Source organism: Solenopsis invicta, chromosome 8 (assembly GCF_016802725.1).
Source record: "Solenopsis invicta isolate M01_SB chromosome 8, UNIL_Sinv_3.0, whole genome shotgun sequence".
Lineage (NCBI taxonomy): Eukaryota > Metazoa > Arthropoda > Insecta > Hymenoptera > Formicidae > Solenopsis > Solenopsis invicta.
The window spans coordinates 16,785,843-16,806,908 of NC_052671.1; the positions used below are offsets into that span (position 1 = coordinate 16,785,843).

Consider the following 21,066-nt stretch of genomic DNA (forward strand, 5'->3'; position numbering starts at 1 on the left):
TGAGTGGTTAGCCCTCAATTTAATTTTATTTGAAAGCAATTAGCAAATAATGATGCTTCTAGTCAAATAAAATCATTTTCAATCACAGAAAATCTGATAATTACATACGCAATCACGGAAAAATTATTGTGTAATCAAATGAAATCAAATAAAATCATGTAACAGATGTAATCAGATCATATCTGTGGGACAACATTTTAGCCAGTGGTTACCCCGTTGCTGCATAACTCGTAACAATAACAAATTGATTCAACTCACAATAGTTTTCTTGACATTAAGAATAAAAGAACTAAATAAAATTACAACACTATACTAATATAACATAAAGGCGCATGTAAGAGGTTACAAGCAAGTTAGCTCCACTTCTATTTTTTCCTGATTTTTTGAAGCATAAATTTCCGTGCGGCGTAAATACCGGATAAAATGATTCATCGAACTACGTTACATTGATTCTACGTGTAAAACTCATAGCCGTCACTAAAAATTTTTCTCTGACAATGAGTGGTACGATTGAAGCGACCGATACGCATCAAGCAACTCTCTTCTATATATTCCTTCGGGAAACGCGACGCGGGTAGTCATCAATTAGTAAAAAAAAGATCCACAATCAAGTACCGTTTGTTTACAGATCTCACGATCAGATAGCGGCGGAACGTGTTCCGATAGCGATCAGGCGAGATCCGACCTGCTGGAGCCCGCAGCGACAATGACACGCGCATCTCACGCGCGAGCAAACCCGCCGACGACGGGTGTCCGTGAAGCCGAGCGGTCGGTCGGGAGGGAGCACCGGCTCTACGTGAGTATTGTACAATGAGAAATTCAATTCGGAGTGTCGGAATTCCGCGCGAATCGCGTTGCGACGTGAGCGCGACTCGACTCCGTAATAAAAAGGCGTCTCGCTGAACGGAATCACACTGTCGGCGATGTGGCGCGACGCGATCCGCGGGATTTTATCAGTTGTAACGGAAGCGCGATGCGAAAGTGTCTCCGTTTAACGGTTGAAGCGTACCGCTAGGCGGAGACAACAATACGGGCGAGTAACACGGTTGCGATGTCTATCAGCGTTATTCCAACGTCGAATTTGCTGCTTCTTTTCTGCTAATTAAATGTCGGTTTATAATTACCCTTTCTGCCACGCATCCAATTATAATACTGCCATATATAAAGAAAAATACAACGTAAGACTCTTCTTTCTATATGCAGTGTCCCTAAACTGATGATAAATATTTTAATCACGAATTCATTGTAACATTTTAATGACTCGTACTACACCTTTTAAAATTAACAAAACTTCTGATGGAAAAATGTCAATTAAGGCTATATTGGTTCTCAAATTGGAAGAGTTTAAATATCACACAAGTGACAAGATTAGAATTTTGTGCACTTGGAGATGGCAACACGGTAAAGTGCTTTTCATAAATTGAACTTTGTTGTACAAAATCGTTCAAAATATTTTCATTCGACAATATTATATACTGCTATTAATATGTGTCTTAATATTATATTTACTTGGATCATATAATAAGTTAGGATTATGTTGTAAATTTCAAAGTTACGTCTACATAAATTATTTACGAATTGTATAAAGAAGAAAGGGATAATACATGACACCCATTTTTATGTTATTGAACAATTTTGTTGAAAAAATTCAATAATCAATATCAACTCAAACTCAATAAGCAATAATCAATTAAATATAAGAATTGAGACTCGTGTAAATGTCAATATAACAGAAAGTAACACGGCGAATGCGAGTCGGGCGCGGTAAGCGGTGCGCAATGAATGTTAATCTCAAATGAATTGTATGATCGCATAAGTTTATTATTAAATCCGGACGTTTGGGGTCTTGCTTCGAGCCATCTTCAGCGTAACTGGCTCGTGGCTAATCATACAATTCATTTGAGATTAACATTCATTGCGCACCGTTTACCGCGCCCGACTCGCATTCGCCGTGTTACTTTCTGTTATATTGACAATAATCAATATTTCATATTGAAACTTGAACGATTATATTCGTCAAAGTGTTGTTTAACAGATTCTAGACGCAAAGTAATAAAATATTTATTACTTAGGATGTGATTTATAAAAATGTGACGCATTGCATTGTGAAAAAAAGTGGTGGTAATATGGCTAACTTAAAAATAATTTTAAAAATTGGTTTAATTTAAAACACACACTGTATTTTGTTACAAAATTATACCTATATTTTTAACTTTCTATCGTTTAAAACTTTCCTGATTTAAAAATTTTATCCGTTCAAAAACGTTAGAAATATTATTAGAAATATCATTTCTTCTTGTTTAACATTAAACGTCAAAGATAAAATATCTGTAATGTTTTTGAACGCAGCCGAGTGACAATCGATTTATTGAACAAACATTTCGATATAAAAATTTCGCTTAGAAAGCCATATATTAACAAATTATCCATGTTATTGTATTGTTAAACTTTGCATAACTAAAAATGTGCTCGAATAAAAAGTTAAATAACAAAAAACACTCGAGTGTATATACATTCGTATGATAATATGCTCAAGTATAAAAATAATGAGGAAGTATATGTAATTAAGTGTTAAACTGTACCTCGAAAAAGTTTCAAAGTGCTCAAAAATAAAAATACCTTATAACAATATTGTCAGCTATTGTGTATTGGCATACTATCTTGGCACTAAAAAAAACGACGGACTACTAAACGAATAATTCCAGCAATCGTTAGAAGTCGTCACCTAATAACGAAGATAATAGGGGTAGCCGTAATGTCCACAGCATAATATTTCTTTCTTCTCTACGTTTTATGTTAACATCTTTTCCATGTAAACAATACAAATAACGTAAATTATAAATTGAATAACACAATACAGAGAAAAGTAATTGAGTTATAAGATTCTTAATATATCTGACTTTAGTATATATAAAATTAAAATGTATGTTAAAATAGAAAAAATGATAACGTTCCCTAAATTTCTGACAAAATCTGAATCTTCTACGATCCATAGATTAATTATTGTTTACATTACATACACGTAATGTAGAATATTTATTACTTGTAAACACCCATCCCTACAAGATAACAAGATATATGTATACGCGCCGCTTAACTTAATTTATCAAGCATTATTTATTATATTTAAGAAAAATGAATTAAACTGATAAAACTCACATACTTGTCTACTACTATAAAAACATTAGAAATAAGAAATATTTATTTTTTTATATTTGAAAAAAACTTAACAAAAATTTTTGCATTTTACTATATTTTCTAGGAGTAGGATTTATGTGCGGCACGTAGAATGATTTACAAATAATACTTATAAATAATATGTAAAATGACATAATAACTTATAAAATACGTTTAGGGAATAAAAATGGTAAATATATACAAAATAATAATGCAATACTGAAGAGATTAATATGCAGATAGTAAAGTGCACTTTGTATGCTTTGTGCAGACGCATATGTTGCCTCTCAATCATAGAGCGTCTGTACTGTGCCATTAATCTTGTGTGCTAAAAGCGCCGTATATGCCAACCAGATGAGATGCACAAGACATCAAACTGAACAAAGAATACAAGAGCTAAGCACTTCTATTCTGCTGTACATACTCCATTCTTTATTATCCCTTCTACACTTAAGCGAAATAACTATTAAGCCTTTTACACCTACCTACAATAGGTATTTTACATAGGTAACAAAATACATAATTGTGCTACTTACTACGTTGACAAATAAATTCAACTAACTATGGTTTCATTAATATGAATAATAAAAACTGAAATCACGATACTAATATGGTATAAAGACACATAACAAAGTGATTGGGTGTAAATTATCCTCACTCCTATTTTTCCTGATTTTTGCAGCATAAATCCTTCCACGGTGTAAATACTAGAATTAGCTTGTAAGTCTTCTCAATGATATTGGTCGACAAAAACATTTTTTGTGTCAATTTGGAATTTGTCGATAAAATGATTAGCTGACACATATTAACTCTTAGCTGACTGATAATAAGAACAACGATATATTTCGTTGCTCTTATTATATTTCAAAAACTATTAATTCGATTTTCACTTGATGTTTGAAAGTTTTTTTTTTTATTTTTAGGGGTCGATTTTATAACCTTAACGATACCATAACGACGTCGTTGAGATTACAGAAGCGACATCTTAAGTCAAAAATTTTAAATTCAACATTACAAATCCAATATGGCCGACTTCAAAATAGACGAAAAATGCAAATATTACTCCATTTTCATTGAATTTATAAGAATTTTTGGTGTTCTTTTTGATTTGGAGAAATAACAAAGTCAACTATAACATCATCAAAGTACCTGTACAGCAATTTTCATACAATTGAAGCTCACACAAAATCTCATACGCGATCCAAAAAATAATATAATACATGAGATGTTAAGAAAGTTGATAATAAATATCCAGTACATTTCGTAAAAATCTCGATAATTTCAGGTCTGAGGTCCGATTCGGCCACGAGGATCCCCCCGAGCGATCTAACCGGTCGTAATATGAAATCGATCGTGCTCGGGGGGAAAAGGAGAGAGGCATGTATCCGATAACCTTTTTCAATGGGAGGTGCCACCGGAAACAGTTGATTCCTTTTCAAGACGATCAACGATCAGCGATCTCAGAGCAGCGATCGGATGATCGAGATTCTTTCGACCTTCGCAGGCAATAACAATCGATAGTGCGCCGCGTAACTACTTGTATTATTGATCTCAAGCCACGAAAGCCCTCTGGTAAACCTAACGAGGCGATCGAGGCGATAATTGCAGCTCTAAAGAGGAGAGAAAGAAGAAGAATAATTCTAGCGGTGCTAATTAGCCGCATTTCGATGCTATTTGCCTAAATTAGGAAGAGACGCAATTAGGATCGACATCGACTGCCAGGACGACGAGGACAGGATGACGAGGACAATGCAGAAGTTAGCGGTGATGACCGCGATGCAGAAGGCTCATCATAACGGCAGCAATGCTTACGGGGATGCGAGTAGCGCCTCGCCGGAGTATAACGGCTCCTCGTCGACCAGCAAGAGCGGCGGCCGTTTCGACGCGGATCTGCACGGCAATGTTAACATCCTTCTTGGCGGGTGAGTAACAACCGTGCCGGCCGGACAGACACTCTGACAGCACGGCTCGCAAAATATAAACGGAAGATATCTCACGGCGAACACACCTAATCCCGACGCCCTTTGAGAAGACGCGTCGTCATCCCTCGCACACACGTTTTGATCCCTCAATCCTTCAACGGATTGTAGTCTGTACGTCAAACATAGACTGTTGCATGTATGTATGTATACAAGACATAACGAAATCGCTCAATTGTTTGGATAGCCAATTGTTGAAAATGTATAGGTTGTTCCGCGAGACAACATGAGAGATTCAATTTTTGAGACAGAACTAATTGAGAAAACTTGGTAAGGCGGTTTCAATTATACGTCATTTAAGGTTAAAATAATTTTCATCAATTCGTGTAAATTTAACAATTAAGCAGTTAAAAAAATTGTTAATGTATAAGCAGTAAATACAATATAAAAAGAAATTATTGTATATAATTGTATGTTTAGTATGTACAGTAATATATATGTACATGAAGTTAACACGGCTACTAAGAGTGAATAATGTCAAGGAATAGCGTAGAAATAATTTCAAGGAGAAAATGCTTTCATATTGCAATAATTACAAAAAAAATTTTTTAACGGAAAAAAATTCTGTTATTTTATTAATACAGTGTGTATGTCTGTATTTAATTTTGCAAAATTTAAATTTTGCATAATTAGAACTTGGCCCGTAATTGAAACCGTCACTTTAGTTTTCGAATAAAAGAACGTTGCTCGTGTTGAAATGTGAAACTTTTCTTTTTCACACAGATCCCATAATAGTTCTTATAAAAATATTTAACTCAAAAATGTTAATGTGAAATTTATACTTTATATATAAATAAATGATACAATATAAATTAATATGAACTTCATTCGACTTTTATTATTATTGATACGTTGAGGAGGACTCCAAAGTGAGTCGAAACGTTCGTTTGTTAAGAGAAATGAATAAACGATTACACATCAATACATGTGTTCGCACACTCTTTACCCGCGTTAACTCTCATTGGCCTAGTTCTAATTCAATTGTCGTTAAAATTTCGAGAGTCCTTAATCAATTATTACGAACTACTTTACCCAAAAATTACAAAACTTTCAAGAAGTTCGATAGCAATGTTCCGCCAAAGATTGAATTAGTCGAAGAACTTCAATTATAGAAATGCCAAAAAATTTAAAGCACTACTGTTACATCCGTGAATAATGAATTTTTATCTTAACCCGTAATGGTCACTCGGGGTCCAAAGGACCCCACGCTAACTTTAAGGATACACAGACCATTCAAAATCGAACAACCTTTTATGAAACTAATTTTTATCTGAAAGTATATAATCTTGAGAATACACCCTTAAATTTTTGTTAAATTACTTCAAAAATTAAAAATTTTTTGAATATTTTTGTAAAAAAAGTTAAAGTTTGCAGTTTTTTTTATGTGAATCTTTTTATTTTGTTAAATTTACCTGAAAGTATACTATGTTGAGAATACACCCCTAAATTTTTATTGAATTATCTCAAAAATTACAAATTTTATGAATATTTTTGTAATTTTGCAGTTGTTCTTATTTGAATTTTTTCATTATGTTAAATTCTAATAAAACAAAAAAATTATTGGATGATAAAGAACAGACCTCAAGGTATGTCCAGTAAAATTTTTGCGACGAAATATCAAAAAGTTAACAAATGGCGACTGATTGACCCCGTATGACCATTATGTTATTATTTGGAAGTGTAACCATTACGGGTTAACCCTTCCCTGCATGATAGCACATATATGTGCCAAACTTTCAACAATTCATATCTGCCACAAAAATTCTAGGAAATTATCTTCTTGATCTGCATAAAAAATTCGTAAAATAAAGTAAAAGAGAAAAATATTTTCTACAAAAATTAACGAGTTTGTTTTTTGTTTATTTTGAAGGTCAATGTAAAAACTATTTATAAGAAAATTGGTATTTACTTTCAAAATCTAAGTAGCGGATCTAATATGGCAGACCAAAATGTAAAATTTTCTTGGATTTGAATAAACTCATACTTCAAGGATTTTCGGGGTCACTGATTATGAATGTATAATTGAACTTTCGAAATTCAATATGACAGATAAAAATATTAAATTCTGTTGGATTTCAGAGTGAAATTTTATCCGCTATATTGGATATAATGGATCCGTCATTTCAAATTTTAAAATTTGGATTACTGATTTATACTCAGCGACTAAAAACTCTTAGTAAGATATAAATTAATAATTTTATTAATTATTCCTAGAAAAAAATTAGGCACGAGAGGGTTAAGTCATCTTATTAACAATTTACAATGTAAAGATGACAAATGCAAATTAAATAATGCAAATAAATGCAAATTAAGTAGTTATCGTAATTACATTGGTAATTATTACGCATCGCGTAGAGCGACAAAAAGATACTTGTTTTTTAAATTATTTTTAAATTATCTGTCGCAGTAAAAGTCTTCGAAGAAACAAGTGAAACGAAAAATAATATTATCTTTCGAATCAAACACCTGTCAAAATATAAGAATACATCTATATTTTTTTAAGATGCAGTTTTTTTAAATTGCCATATAAATAATTATCCATTGAAATGAAGCAGCATGTTAAAAGTGACTGTTTTATACGCCGCGTTTAAAAATTTCTGCTCCCTCCAGAAGGAAAATCGCACGCTCACTTTTCCATCACACCGCCCGCCCTTTATGACAGCCACGCTTTTTTTTTCCTCGGGCATACGGGCACTTCCCAGCACAAAAAGCACCGTCTAAACATCATCTATATTGGTTCGCTTTTAGCGCCATGATCAGCGGTGTGATCATGATGGTGGTGCTCATATGCTACTGCTGTCACAAAAACGTCCGGAAGCATCGACCACAGGAGTACTCGCAGTACTGGAGGGCCGAGCCGGACATTCACAGTCTGGAAGTCTTCACCATGGACACGCATGTAAGCGAAAATCTTTGATCATTCCAATCATCAGATATCGTCAGAATTATCTCTGTCGAATACATTACTTTTAACGTGCCAACTTTCTCGGCAGACGTATATCATAAAAAATGCATATTAATTTTCTATAACTTGAATTAGCTCTGTTCTACTGTAAAATCTGCTAAAATTGTCGAAGAAAGCAGATTAAATATAAAATATGTTTAAAATAATTTTTTATATATTATACACACACACACACATATATTGTGTATATATATATATATATATATATATGTGTGTGTGTGTGTGTGTGTATGTATGTATGTATGTATGTATGTATGTATGTATGTATGTATAGTGAATGTAAAAAGTACAAAAGATATTTTTTAATACAACAAATTAAATAGAAAATAAGCAAATATTTTTTTAAAACCTCATTTTTAGGAAGTAAACATCCATTAACAATTTATTAACGATAAATATACATATATACCATCTATTATGCTCATTATTAATAAATTTCTAGTTAATACTTGCTTTATAAAAATAAAGCTTTAAAAAATATCTTCTGTACGAACGCTTTTCACACTCACTGAATACATATGTAAACTTTTAGTTTTTTTATTTTATTTTAATAATAACTTTATATCAACTGATTTAAAAACAATTCATGATTCTACCAAACAAAAATTGTAAATCCAATTATATAAATTTTCGATTCGAAATTTATGAATATTCGAATTCTGAAGAGATAATTTGTTACCCACTTATTATACGTTTGACATTTCGTCCAAAAATTGAACATTTCTTATTTTCGATATTAAAAATCTTCACAGTGACATCTAGCGAAATATCTTCAAAATATCTTGCGTTTACCGAAACTATTTACTGAAAATATTTTTCGCCGGATCTAAGACATCAGCGAAACATTATATGAAACTACTCTTAAATCATACCTACTCGACGCAATGTACGCACCGCCAGTCGTTTATTTCCACCCACCGACCTTTTACGCAACCTCCCGCAGTCGCCCACCTTTGTGGTTACGCCCGCAATTAAATAAAAATTCGCATATCTCATGGAAACCACGCCTTCATGTTACACGTAAAGGCACGAGCGCGAGAACATCGGCTGGAATTGTGCGCCGCAATGCGACAACGTGCATATTTCGCACTTCAGATGTACAGAGATCGTCTCGAACATAGACATGGTGTAATACGAGAACAAAAGAAACGAGAAATAGAGCGGAATATCACCAATAGACATAAAAAATGAATAAAAAGTCATGCATTAAAGATTAATGATAGATCTACATCTGTTATTACTATTAAGACAAAAAAAGATACAGGTATAAAAAGCATGAAAGATAAAATCATCTTTGCTAAAGAATATATTACACCGCTTTTTACAAATGTATCAATATTTATACTTCATATATATATATATATATATATATATATATATATATATATCAAAGTTGTGTTTATAACATTCTATTTTTATTAAACGTTTTTATAATTTAGTTACTTGCTATTCCTCTTTTATTATATTACACTAAAATTTAAAAAATAATGACAAAATATCAATTTTTTGTATAAATATTTTAAGTATTTAAGATAATTTATGCAAAATTTTATTGAGATACGGAGATTGTAGTTCTGTAAATAAATAAAATTTATTTATTTATTTACAATCTAGAGTAACTAAGCTCAGAATCGCATTAAATTTTTGCACAAATTATCTTGAACATTTAAAGTACTTGTATTATACAAAAAAGTTCAGATTTTGCACATTTAGAACACATTTCTACTTAGAATAATACTTCTTCAGATAAATTTTGGCAAATTTTCTTTATTACTTTTAAATGCAATATAAAATAATCTGTAATCTTTTTCATATATTTTTTCATTAATTTACGTTAAAATGGGTATAATATTATATATCCTTAAGTATAATACAAATAGGCTATTGACGAATTATATATTTTGATATATTTGTTTCCCGTTTCTAATATTTTACCCTAGCAGTTATATTTTTGACGATTCCGTTTCTCTTCAACAGTGCATCGAGAGATCGACATCTCAGGCCCATCAGGAAGAGGGAGTGCCTACGTCTGTTCCGCCCGTGACCTCGGGCCCGCCGCCGGCCTACGAAAGCCTCATCTTCGACCCTCGGGCACTGCCCTCGCCGATCGACAAGAAGGACGAATCTGACGATCCCGGCAGTATTATCTCGCCCCCGATAAGCAACTTGCCCACCGAGTCGGAAGCCAATAGGATCAACAAGCGGGAGAATATCCCGAGGGACGATCAGGGTTTACCTTCCTACGAAGCCGCCCTAAAATTAGAAGCTGACGGCTATGTTTAAACAGCGGATAAACGCAGATTTACTTCGATCGCGAATCTTCAATCATGAAAACTTCCAGGCTCCTAGGTGAAACGTTGTTACGGATATCAAGGAAAAATTTTATAATCGATAAGGTGACTAAGCTGTGGGCGATCTCGCAAAAGCGTCTGTGAAAGAACGTCGTTCTGAACGGTGTAAAGTGTTGAGATTGTTATCGAGGAAATGGAGGAAAAAAGAAAGAAGAGATAGGCGGCCGAGTAAATTTTCTATGTAAATTTGTAAACCAAAGGTGAAAGGAATTTCTAGCGCAGTTTTGGAAAATGTTAAGAAACTGTTAAGAAACTGCGCTTGAATTAAGACGCATAAAAGTACGAAATAATTTTAATCAAAGAGATGAGAAGGAAAAGAAGTTCTAAAAGAGATTTAATTTTGGACTTAAGAAAGAGACACTGCGCGTTATACTAAGAAATATTCTAAAAATTTTGGAATATTATTTCACTCTGCCTTCTTGAAAGATTCCAGATAATTTTTAATATTAGAATGGTAGAATAAGAAGTCATACAAAAAAAAATAAAGTGCCTGAACATACATCCTTTTCCCGAAACATGTGTAAACGGAAGACAAGATGAAAGAAAAGCGATGAAGCAATTTTTCGAAAGTACGTACTGTTTTTCTTTCCGTCTTGTCTGAACAAAATGACAACACGTAAAATCCTCGAGAAAGAGACTTTTCATAGACAAAACGCAATTTTCAAAAGATGCAATATCTCGACTTTTCTATTTTTCGATGATCTCTATGATTAAATGCGTCTGTAATTGTTTAAATGTAAGAAAGAAAGCGTCATACATGAAGAGAATTTTCTCCTAAACTTTATTCTTGAAAACACGGTAATCGTAGAACTATAACATCGAGGACTTTTATAATAATTTTAGCAAAATGTTACTAAAATTATATTAAAATTTGCACTTTTGCTATAATTATAATGAAAATTTTAGTAGAATTCTTTAAAGTCCATGTTGTTCTATGATTACCATGATTGTAAGGGTAAATTCTAAGAAAAAATTCTGTGTAGAAATATACGTATATATATATATATATATATATATATATATATAGATTTTAAATTTAGAATGTGCCGAAATGTAGCACAAGTTAATGTCAGTATATAAAAACGGTACGTAAGTTGTAGTTACAGGCAATGAATAGAAAGACCCAATTTCAGAAGTAATTACATTTTATAGATCTTAAGAAGGGGAATAGTTAACGGCATATTTTTCCCAGTCGGTCATTAGTTTAAGAGAGCAAGAGCGGACATACAAACGAGCAGCACCGTTAGATTACAGTTTCCGTTTGAATAAACAATGCGCATTGCTATAAAGTAAATGATACTTCGCGTAATGGGCGCACGACATTTCGCGGAATTTATGCGCGTTTTCGCTAGGAAAGCGTTTCAAAACATACCATTTTACATAGAACTCTATTCTGTAAAATAGATGAATATGTAAATAAATAGCTGTGCATTCAATATGCATTTTCAAGCGTGCACCGGCGTAGCCGCAATGACGATTTATCATTATGTCGACTGCATGAATATTAAACAGCAAGTATTATTATCGATGAAGTTGTGCTTAACACGAAGGCCGATACATTAATTTGATTCAATTGCAAATGTAAGATTTCGCACTTTTAGTTCGAATGCGCGAGTAAGAACTTTTTTTCAATTTCTATCAACTACAATTGCACATAGAAAAATATCAATTCTATTACAACGAAAAAGAATTACTGCTAAGAAAAATATTAGTTACGACTATATTTAACGGAGAATATTTTCTTGATAATAGTTTTAAAGTATACTCATATCATAAATTTTAGAAAAACTCGTCATGTATATATATATATAATATTCAAAAATAATATAAAGAAAGAGAAAGAACTCTTTCGAAGAATATTATAAAATTTGAATTTTTTTACTTTTTTCTGGGTGATTTAGTGATGCGAGTTAGCAGCGGTATTATTATTGAAATTAATTTTTAATTTAATTATGTGATAATACTGTTTTAGTTCATTTTCAAGAGTTGTGTTTGAAACCAAAAGCAACGTAGTTCGAATGAATTGGAAGCTGTATGTAAATGTTACATATGAAATAATATTTCAGCATTAAGATTTTACTATGATCGATTTTACCTGGCCCATCTTCTATTTAATTTGTTATAAAATTTTATTGAACAAAAGTCAAAATAATAAATAAATCGCATTTTTATTTTAATTTAGGTACTATTTTTAATTGAAAATTAAACTTACTAGGAGTCAGAATATTTTCAAAAAATTTGATAAACTTAAAATAAATTTGCGAATATATGAATTTATATGAAATACTTGAAATAAGTAATATTTACAGTAGGGTAACTCCATTATACGTGTCTATCAAAAACTTTAATTTATCTAGTTATTATTTACTATGTAAGGAAAATGAACCTTATCAATAAAAACTTATTTATGTTCTTATATTTAAAAAAAAATCTTCAAAAACCCTTTTATTTTTACTACATATCTTAAAAACATAGAATATACGACCAATCACATACGGCGAATGGATAATTTACAAATAATGCTTATAAATAAAACGTAAAATAATGCAATAACTTTGTAAAATGTATTTACAAAGTTTATTAGAGAATAACGAAAAATATATATACACGAAATAAAAATAATAATATAATATCGAAAAGGTTAATACGTGCAGATAGCAGTAGAGTGCACTTTGTGTACTCTGCACAAGCGCAAGTACTGCCTTCCAATCACAGAGCGTCTGTATTGCGGCATTAATCCCGCGCTAAAGTGCCGTAAATCCCAAATAGACGAAATGTACGACACCAGATTGAAAAAAAACAACAAGAGTTAAGAACCTCTACATTTAATTCCATCTTTTACTATTCCTCTACACTTATGTATCATAATCGTTAAATCTTTTACATCCCCTACAATCATTTGTCATTATTTAACGTATAATCATTTTAAGTTGCGATAGATGATTGTGATACGTGAGTTGTTTGATAAGTTTCGAGCCTGCTCATGAAGATGACGTTATACTGGTTGGAAACTGTGGTAAGATGTAAAAGCTCGCACAGTTTCAGTCATGTGCAACGTTTAGTTTTATTTTGATAGTTATAGTACGCGTGGTAGTACATATCTCAACGATGGAAAAAATCGTTCCGTGATTGAATACTTGAATCTAAAAAGAAAAATTTCAACGGAAATCAAAATCGAGTAGGATTCTGCTTGATGATGATGAGCATCCGGGTCATTCAAAAACTACAACTGAAGAAATGGTCGATAAAGTGCATCAAATCGCGCTGGATGAAAACTGAAGGTCAAAAAGACAGCAGATTCCACATGCATATCTCTGAACGTGTGTTCAAAATATTGCATGAAGATTTGGGTATGAGAAAGCTGACTGCGCGTTTGCTGACTGATTTTACCAAAAAAACGCAGTCACACTACGAATTGGTTTACCATCCTCCGTATTCGTCTGACCTAGTTCTCTACGAACTTTTTTGTTTCCGGACGTGAAAAAATAGCTAGGAGGAAAAAAATTTGCGACCAATGATGAAGTGTTTTGCCGCCGTGCGTAAACGAGTATTTTGCAGGACTTGACCAAACCTATTCTACCGGCGGAATGAACGGACTATAAAAGAGATGGAACAAGTGTATCGAGCTAAAATGAACTGTATTGAAAAATAAAACCGATTTTGCTCAAAAATATGCGTTTCATTGTTAGGCTCGAAACTCGTCGAACAATCCATATATTTATTATATTGACAAAAATTGATTCAACTCCGTCATAGTTTCGTTTACATTAACAGTAGAAAAACTGAAATCACAACGCAGTATTAATACGACGTATAAAGATACAGAATGATTCGTATAAATTACCCTCTTTCTCATTCTTTCTACATTTTTCTAACTTCTGCAAATCCTCGCGCGGCATAAATATCGGAGTTACTTTATGTATCTTTTTGTACATGACAATAATGTTGTTATTATTTAGAAGTCACTAAAAGATATCTCGTTTAAATAATAATAATAATTATCGCCGCTACATTTCGTCTTTCATATCTATTTACAGTTAACTTTTTATATCATTGGACATGCGAGTACATATTTACGATGGCAATAACAATTAGTCGGACCAAGAGAAAAAATGATAACCTTGATATCAAACAGAAATAAATGTTTACTCGAAAAGCATCTTATCCAGTGTTTTATCGAACCGGCTAAAGCCTGCAATAAATTGTAATGCTTCTGTCAAGAGCTATTTTAAAAAGCACGAAACAACCACATGAATTACACAGCAAAAATCTTAATTGAGTAGATGAGTTGAGCCATTAGCTTTCGCAATTTTTTATAAAATCTCCTTTTTCTGTATCAGCATTATTATTTATTCACAGTTAAAGATACTATTTAAAGAGCCGCGATTAAGTGGCTCGAATCAGTGTTTGTTGTAGAAAATTGTCGACGTAATCTTAAAATAATTGCGATTTATAAATGCACGACAGTATTATAAAAAGAATGAGAGCGGCAAATCCATTATCCATTTTTATTTTCTCATACTGTAAATTTAACTCGAGAGCCGTTTTGACATTATTTTCGCAGAAAAGAGCTCGTAGTGCTTAAAGAATAGTTCACCGGATGTAATAAAATAATCCATTCTTAATATCCATTGCCAGGAAGTAGACTATCATGTACACACGTTAATGCATTTATATGTCATCTCGATCTTAGAGATTGATATACGCGATGAGATCATGACAAAGCAAAATATTATGCGCGTATGCATTTTCGTTGATAAAACACCGCGATACGTAGTCGCTACGAAGCCTCGTAAACTGTAATTCGACGATGACTGCGGTACATCAATGACGATAAATCTAAAAGCGTAGTTACGTACACGCTACTGCATGTCCGGTGTAATTCATTTAGCACGCATGTACAAAAAGCTATGTTGAAAGAAACTGACAAAGGCAAAATGCTAAACGTTTACAAAATAGAAACAATACTTCACACTTAAATACTTCAGTTTGACGTTATTCCTCAACATGATTTGCAAGTAGCTCGAAAAGATATGAAAATATAAAGTTCTCTTACTTTTCAATTAATAAATAATGCATAAATATATTTAGAAACATATAAGAAATATGTTAAAAAGTGATTCCATTATTAATTGATTTAACAGCAACATATCTACCATTATCTTATAATTACAACATATAATAATATATACTATATATTATAATAACAAACTATATATTATAATAACGATTATATCTTTTCGAGCTACTAGGACGTTTACTCAATTTTGTAAAAGAAAATTATAAGAAAAAAATTTTGAGATTTTTAAATTTCGCGCAATTTTATTATATTTTTTGATATTCTTTAATCATACAATCACAAAGCAAAGTCATTTAAGTTTTGAATATGAGAAAATACTAAAAAGAAATAATATGAACTAAATATGACACGTAACGATCTGCAATGCATGAATACATACATTCACCGAAAGTATAGAATTCGAAAGATGATTAAATACACAACGACAATTCAGAACAATGTATTTTGTCATAACTTTTTTTATAAAAAAATCACGAATCCACAAGAATATATGTACGGATGTGTATTAATTGCTAATTGATTTTGCATTTTCAGGAAAAAATAACCACAGAAACAATTTTGTCAGAAACAGAAGATAGGATTTAAGTTTAAAGGTAAAATTTAAAAAATTTATCGGAGTATTAATAAAATCGCATATATAAAAATCCATAATTTTCAAAAATAAAAATAAATGTTCTGAACCTTTTAAGTTTTTTTCTCGGTTTTTTTTCGATAGAAAATACAGTCTGTGATATAACTATAATTATCTTATCATAATTAATCATCTAACAGTTAACGACTAAAAATATAAATCATGAAATTACGACTTGACAAAAAACATGATAAAAACAAGTAAAATATGAAGGAAAAAAACAGCAAATTGCTAGTCTAGTATCTTTGAAAATCAAGGACGAAGAACGGCGCGTCGACGACATAAAATCATACACCATGACGCGAATGAGAAAAGTGCAAATTGCAATGATCTACACACACGCGATCGCTTCGTCGCCATGGTAAGTTACCTGCAAAATAAGTTTCTCGTTAACAATATCCGAACTGCGAAATCGATATTACATCGCGGGTTAGGCTCGCACGTAATTAGCACCCTCGTCACGTGAGCGGCCTTCGTGAGAGATTGAGCCAAACAGAAAATAATTTCCGCACCGCGGCCTGATTGCGGACCCCGCGGCGGAATCCGAGATTCCCGTAACGAGTTCGTATGGAAATTTCAAATTGCTAACGATATACCTACGACACGTACGCTACATTCCGCGCGCGCGCGCGCGGTGTACGTATCGTCCGGATGTGCCGTAATTAGATTAGATTTACACAGAATAACTCACGTGTTTACATTTCCCAGCGGTGTAACGCAGAACTGTGCCACTCGCCCCGTTATCAATTTAGTTAGTCACACGACAGCGTATAGAGCGTTTTTTCAGATAAGCCGATATGTATTGTGCGTGTAATCTTTTATATTGCATAACGCTGTTACGAACCGAAAGAGAGATAGATGCATAATGTAACGAGATAGCATTATTTCACGCTAACTGAAAATGTATTTTAAGAACTGACAGAGGAGGAGGACACTGAGTTTGCATAAAAGCGCTCGTGGATAATTGGATAACTAGATTAGAAATTAGATGCGACAATATAAATTGGGTTAAAAGTTTCTCTAAGCGGTGCATCGTTAATGCAAACGTATAAAGCTCGCCGTGAAGTTTCGAGCAATCTTGGAAACCTGGAGTTCTTGGAGTTCTCTCTCTCTCTCTCTCTCTCTCTCTCTCTCTCTCAAAATTTTTGCAAGTTTAATTATCAGAAACAGAATTTTGAATCTTCTCAACGTTGAGACGAGTTTAGCTGTTGTATCTAATGAAAACGGTATCAGGGCGAAAATGAGTAATAAAAGAGAAATAGAATAAACGCGATGTTGGTCAGATAATTTCTTGGAGAAAAATTACATCGCTTCGCCCTCCAGGGCTTCGCGTAATACGCTACCGGGCAATCTTCCGGCGTGGGTTCCTCATTAAGTTTCAATCAGCCATTAAATGTATCGGTGTTACGTGATCTACGTGTACGATACGCATATATTATTCAGAGTTCGACGATCACGTTAGCAGAAACAGCATTTCGTTCCGTAATAAGTAACGAATGACTAATAAATAATTAATTAACGAACATATCGATCCGTGAAACTTTGAAGAGTGTGCGAAAAGAATCGGCAGAATTGCGGTCAACGTAAAATGATCGATAGGATGGGACAGGGTGGTAGGATCGTAAGCACCAACAATGCGATTTGCTTTATCGACCCTAATTAAAGCGACCTTTGCTTCGATGTGTCCGGGTCAAAGATGACGATCGTGACGTTTATTGACGAACAGAACTGCTTTTTAACTGCGGAACATCCGGAAATTCTAATCAATAGAAGAGAAGATAATTTATTATGGGCACCTATTTACATTTTACTTAATAACTTTGTTAATCATCGATATTTTATATTGAAACTTGAACTTATTCTGTTATATTCGTCAAAGTGTTGTTTAATTGATTCTATATTCAAAATTATGTAATATTTATTACTTAGGACGTGATTTATAAAAATGTGACGACACTGCAAAATAAGTGAAAGATAAACAGAGGTGATAATACGAGCTGTCACAAAAATAAATTTTAAAAATTAGTTTTTTGTTATAAAATTATATATTTTGTTAAGAGAAATTGTTAGTAAGATCTACAATGTAACTGCAAACTTTTAAGATAAACGCTGATTTACTTCAATTACAAGATAGGTCACAGACAAAACTATCAAAAGTTTTTAAATAACAAATTTTAGACTTTTAGTTATACAACAAACAATATTGCAAAATTTATACATTTACATATCAATACCTTGGTGCTAAAAGGGCCAATGTCCAAAATTGCCAAATTGGAATTATATACGTTACAATAATAGTGGCTCTCATTTAGAGTTCATTAATGTATATAACTCTAATTTGACAATTTTAGACATTGGCCCTTTTAGCATCAAGATACAGATTTAATTTTTCTATTGTAGCCGCTACAAATCTATCTCAAGCAAAAAGTCATCACGACATCAAATTAACTGCAAAATAATTATTAAAAGTCACATTTTAATTAATCGCGATTCACTTTAATGTTATCTTGACGTTATTGTGATTTGTTCTACTTGAATATATTATACGTATCACGTGAATCGGGCGTGGGTGCACACGAGTACATTTTGTTCGATAAACAACAAAGACCAAATAATATCTCTAATGTTTTTAAACGTATCTAAAATGATAATCGATTTATCGAAGAAATATTTCGATATGAAAATCTCGATATGGTCTATATTGCCAGCACGCTTCTGTGCATACATTTACAAAATGTTATGCTATTGAATAATTTTAAACAACTGTGGAAATGTATAGCTGAATAACAAGAAAAACACTCTACTGTATAATATACATTTGTGATAATGCGCTCAAAAAAAAAAAAAAAAAAAAAAAAAAAAAAAAAACAATCAAGTATGTGTAATTAAATGTTAAAATATATAATATTTTGAAAAAATTTCGAAACGCTCAAAAATAAAAATGCCTTATAACAATTGTCAGCTATTATGTATTAGCTCATTAGCGCCACATAATGGTACTAAATAAATGATTCCATAAGTAATTACTAGCAATTCACCTAATAACAAAAATAACACGGGTGCTTATCGTTATATCAACATGATTGGTTCATAATACCTCCTCTATTAAAATGCGACAAACTAAATTTAATGATTTTTGTGAAGTTGGCACCCCATTTTTAAAAAAATGAAATTTTTGTTACAGTTCTTAATGCACCCCAAAGAGTTCTGGAGTTTCTTCACAAAATTAACAATAGTTCCGGCAAAATAAACAAAAAAATCCAATTTTTAAGATTTAGGGTGCTAACTTCCAAAACTGCGATAAAAAAAATTGCGATATCTTCTCCAATATTGATTTTAGCGAAAAAAGTCCTAATAACTTTTGATAGAATTCTTGGGGTGCTATTCAGAACTGCCGACAGAACCCAGAACATAAAAAATTTTTCATTCCACGGGTGACAGAAATTTTTTTGAAAAAATTTTGGCAGTTTCGTCGATAGTTCTGGATAGCACCCCAAGAGTTCTGTCCAAAGTTGTTAAGACTTTTGCCGTTAAAATCAATATTGAAGAAGTTATCACGATTTAACGTATCACGTTTCTGGAAGCTAGAACCTCAAATTTTGAAAATTGGTCTTTTAACTTAATTCATCGGAATTACATTTACTTTAATGAACCCTAGAACTAATTGGAATATATTTTAAAATATAACAATAATTTTACAAAAAAAGTTTTTACAGTTAAGTTAGACATTTTTCGTTACAAAATATCACAATATCCTTCACATGGTTGGTTTTAACGCGAAAAGTGATAAGAACTTTTCATAGAACTCTCAAGGTACTACTCAGAACTATCGACAGAACTGTCAAAACATTCAAAAATTTTTCACCCGTTAGCTGTTAGAAATATTTCAATCGTGATTCAAAAAATCGCAATAACTTTCTTGCTATTCACTTTACAGCTTTGAGTATTAAGAATTTTCATTAGAACTCTTACAGAGTTATCCAGAACTCTCGGCAGAAATACCGAAACTATCAAAACAATATTTTACTACGTAAAATGGCGATAACTTCTTCGATATTGATTTTACCGCAAAACTTCCTAATAATTTTTGATAGAACTCTCAAAGTGCTACTCAGAACTCCCGACAGAACTGCCGGAACTATCAAAAAAATATTTTTCCACAGGTGTTAAAAATTTTTCGAGCCAGTGTACGAAAAATCGCGGTAACTTCTTCAATATTAATTTTAACGGCAAAAGTCTTAACAACTTTTGACAGAACTCTTGGGATGCTATCCAGAACTGTCGACGAAACTGCCAAAATTTTTCAAAAAAATTTCTGTCACCCGAGAAATGAAAAATTTTTTATTCTGATATTTCTGTCGGCAGTTCTGAATAGCACCCCCCAAGAGTTCTATCAAAAGTTATTAGGACTTTTTTCGCTAAAATCAATATTGGAGAAAATATCGCAATTTTTCTTATCGCATTTTTAGAAGTTAGCACCCCAAATCTTTACAATTGGATTTTTTTGCTTATTTCGCTGGAATTATTATTAATTTTGTGAAGAAACTGCAGAACTCTTTAGGGTGCATTAAGAACTGTAACAAAAATTTCATTTTTTTTCAATAATGGGGTGCCAACTTTACAGAGGTAATTTAATGTTGAATCGGGGATTCAGGTCAAAAGAATATTCGATTCCATTACGGTTATGTTTAATGAAAAATGGAATAACTGTTCCAGTTTCAGTTTTTTAACTAATAAAGAAATCATTTATATAATATTACGATTTTCTTCCAATTATGATTAGTCTTTCTATTGGATTAAAACAAAGGATTGTAGCAACACATATGTATGGTATATGATTAAATAAATCTATGTATGTATGTATACGAATATATAAACATTCA

At 32.2% G+C, this 21,066-nt stretch overlaps 2 protein-coding genes across 6 annotated transcripts in view; one reads left to right on the forward strand and one right to left on the reverse strand.

Moving 5' to 3' along the window:
* Window positions 1-12,902, forward strand: part of LOC105204380 — a 32,140-nt gene extending 19,238 nt beyond the window's left edge. The window contains exons 2-5 of one of the 4 annotated variants that reach the window (XM_011173445.3): window positions 629-796; window positions 4,463-5,099; window positions 7,905-8,055; window positions 10,099-12,902. In XM_011173445.3, the coding sequence (XP_011171747.1) occupies window positions 4,915-5,099; window positions 7,905-8,055; window positions 10,099-10,404 (642 nt within the window). In that variant the 5' untranslated portion in view covers window positions 629-796; window positions 4,463-4,914 and the 3' untranslated portion in view covers window positions 10,405-12,902. The remainder of the gene's footprint in view (window positions 1-628; window positions 797-4,462; window positions 5,100-7,904; window positions 8,056-10,098) is intronic. The other 3 variants (XM_011173447.3, XM_011173446.3, XM_039452823.1) reach the window with 3 other exon arrangements.
* Window positions 1-21,066, reverse strand: part of LOC105204381 (probable beta-hexosaminidase fdl) — a 91,509-nt gene that overhangs the window by 50,575 nt on the left and 19,868 nt on the right. The gene's annotated exons all lie outside the window — the stretch shown is intronic.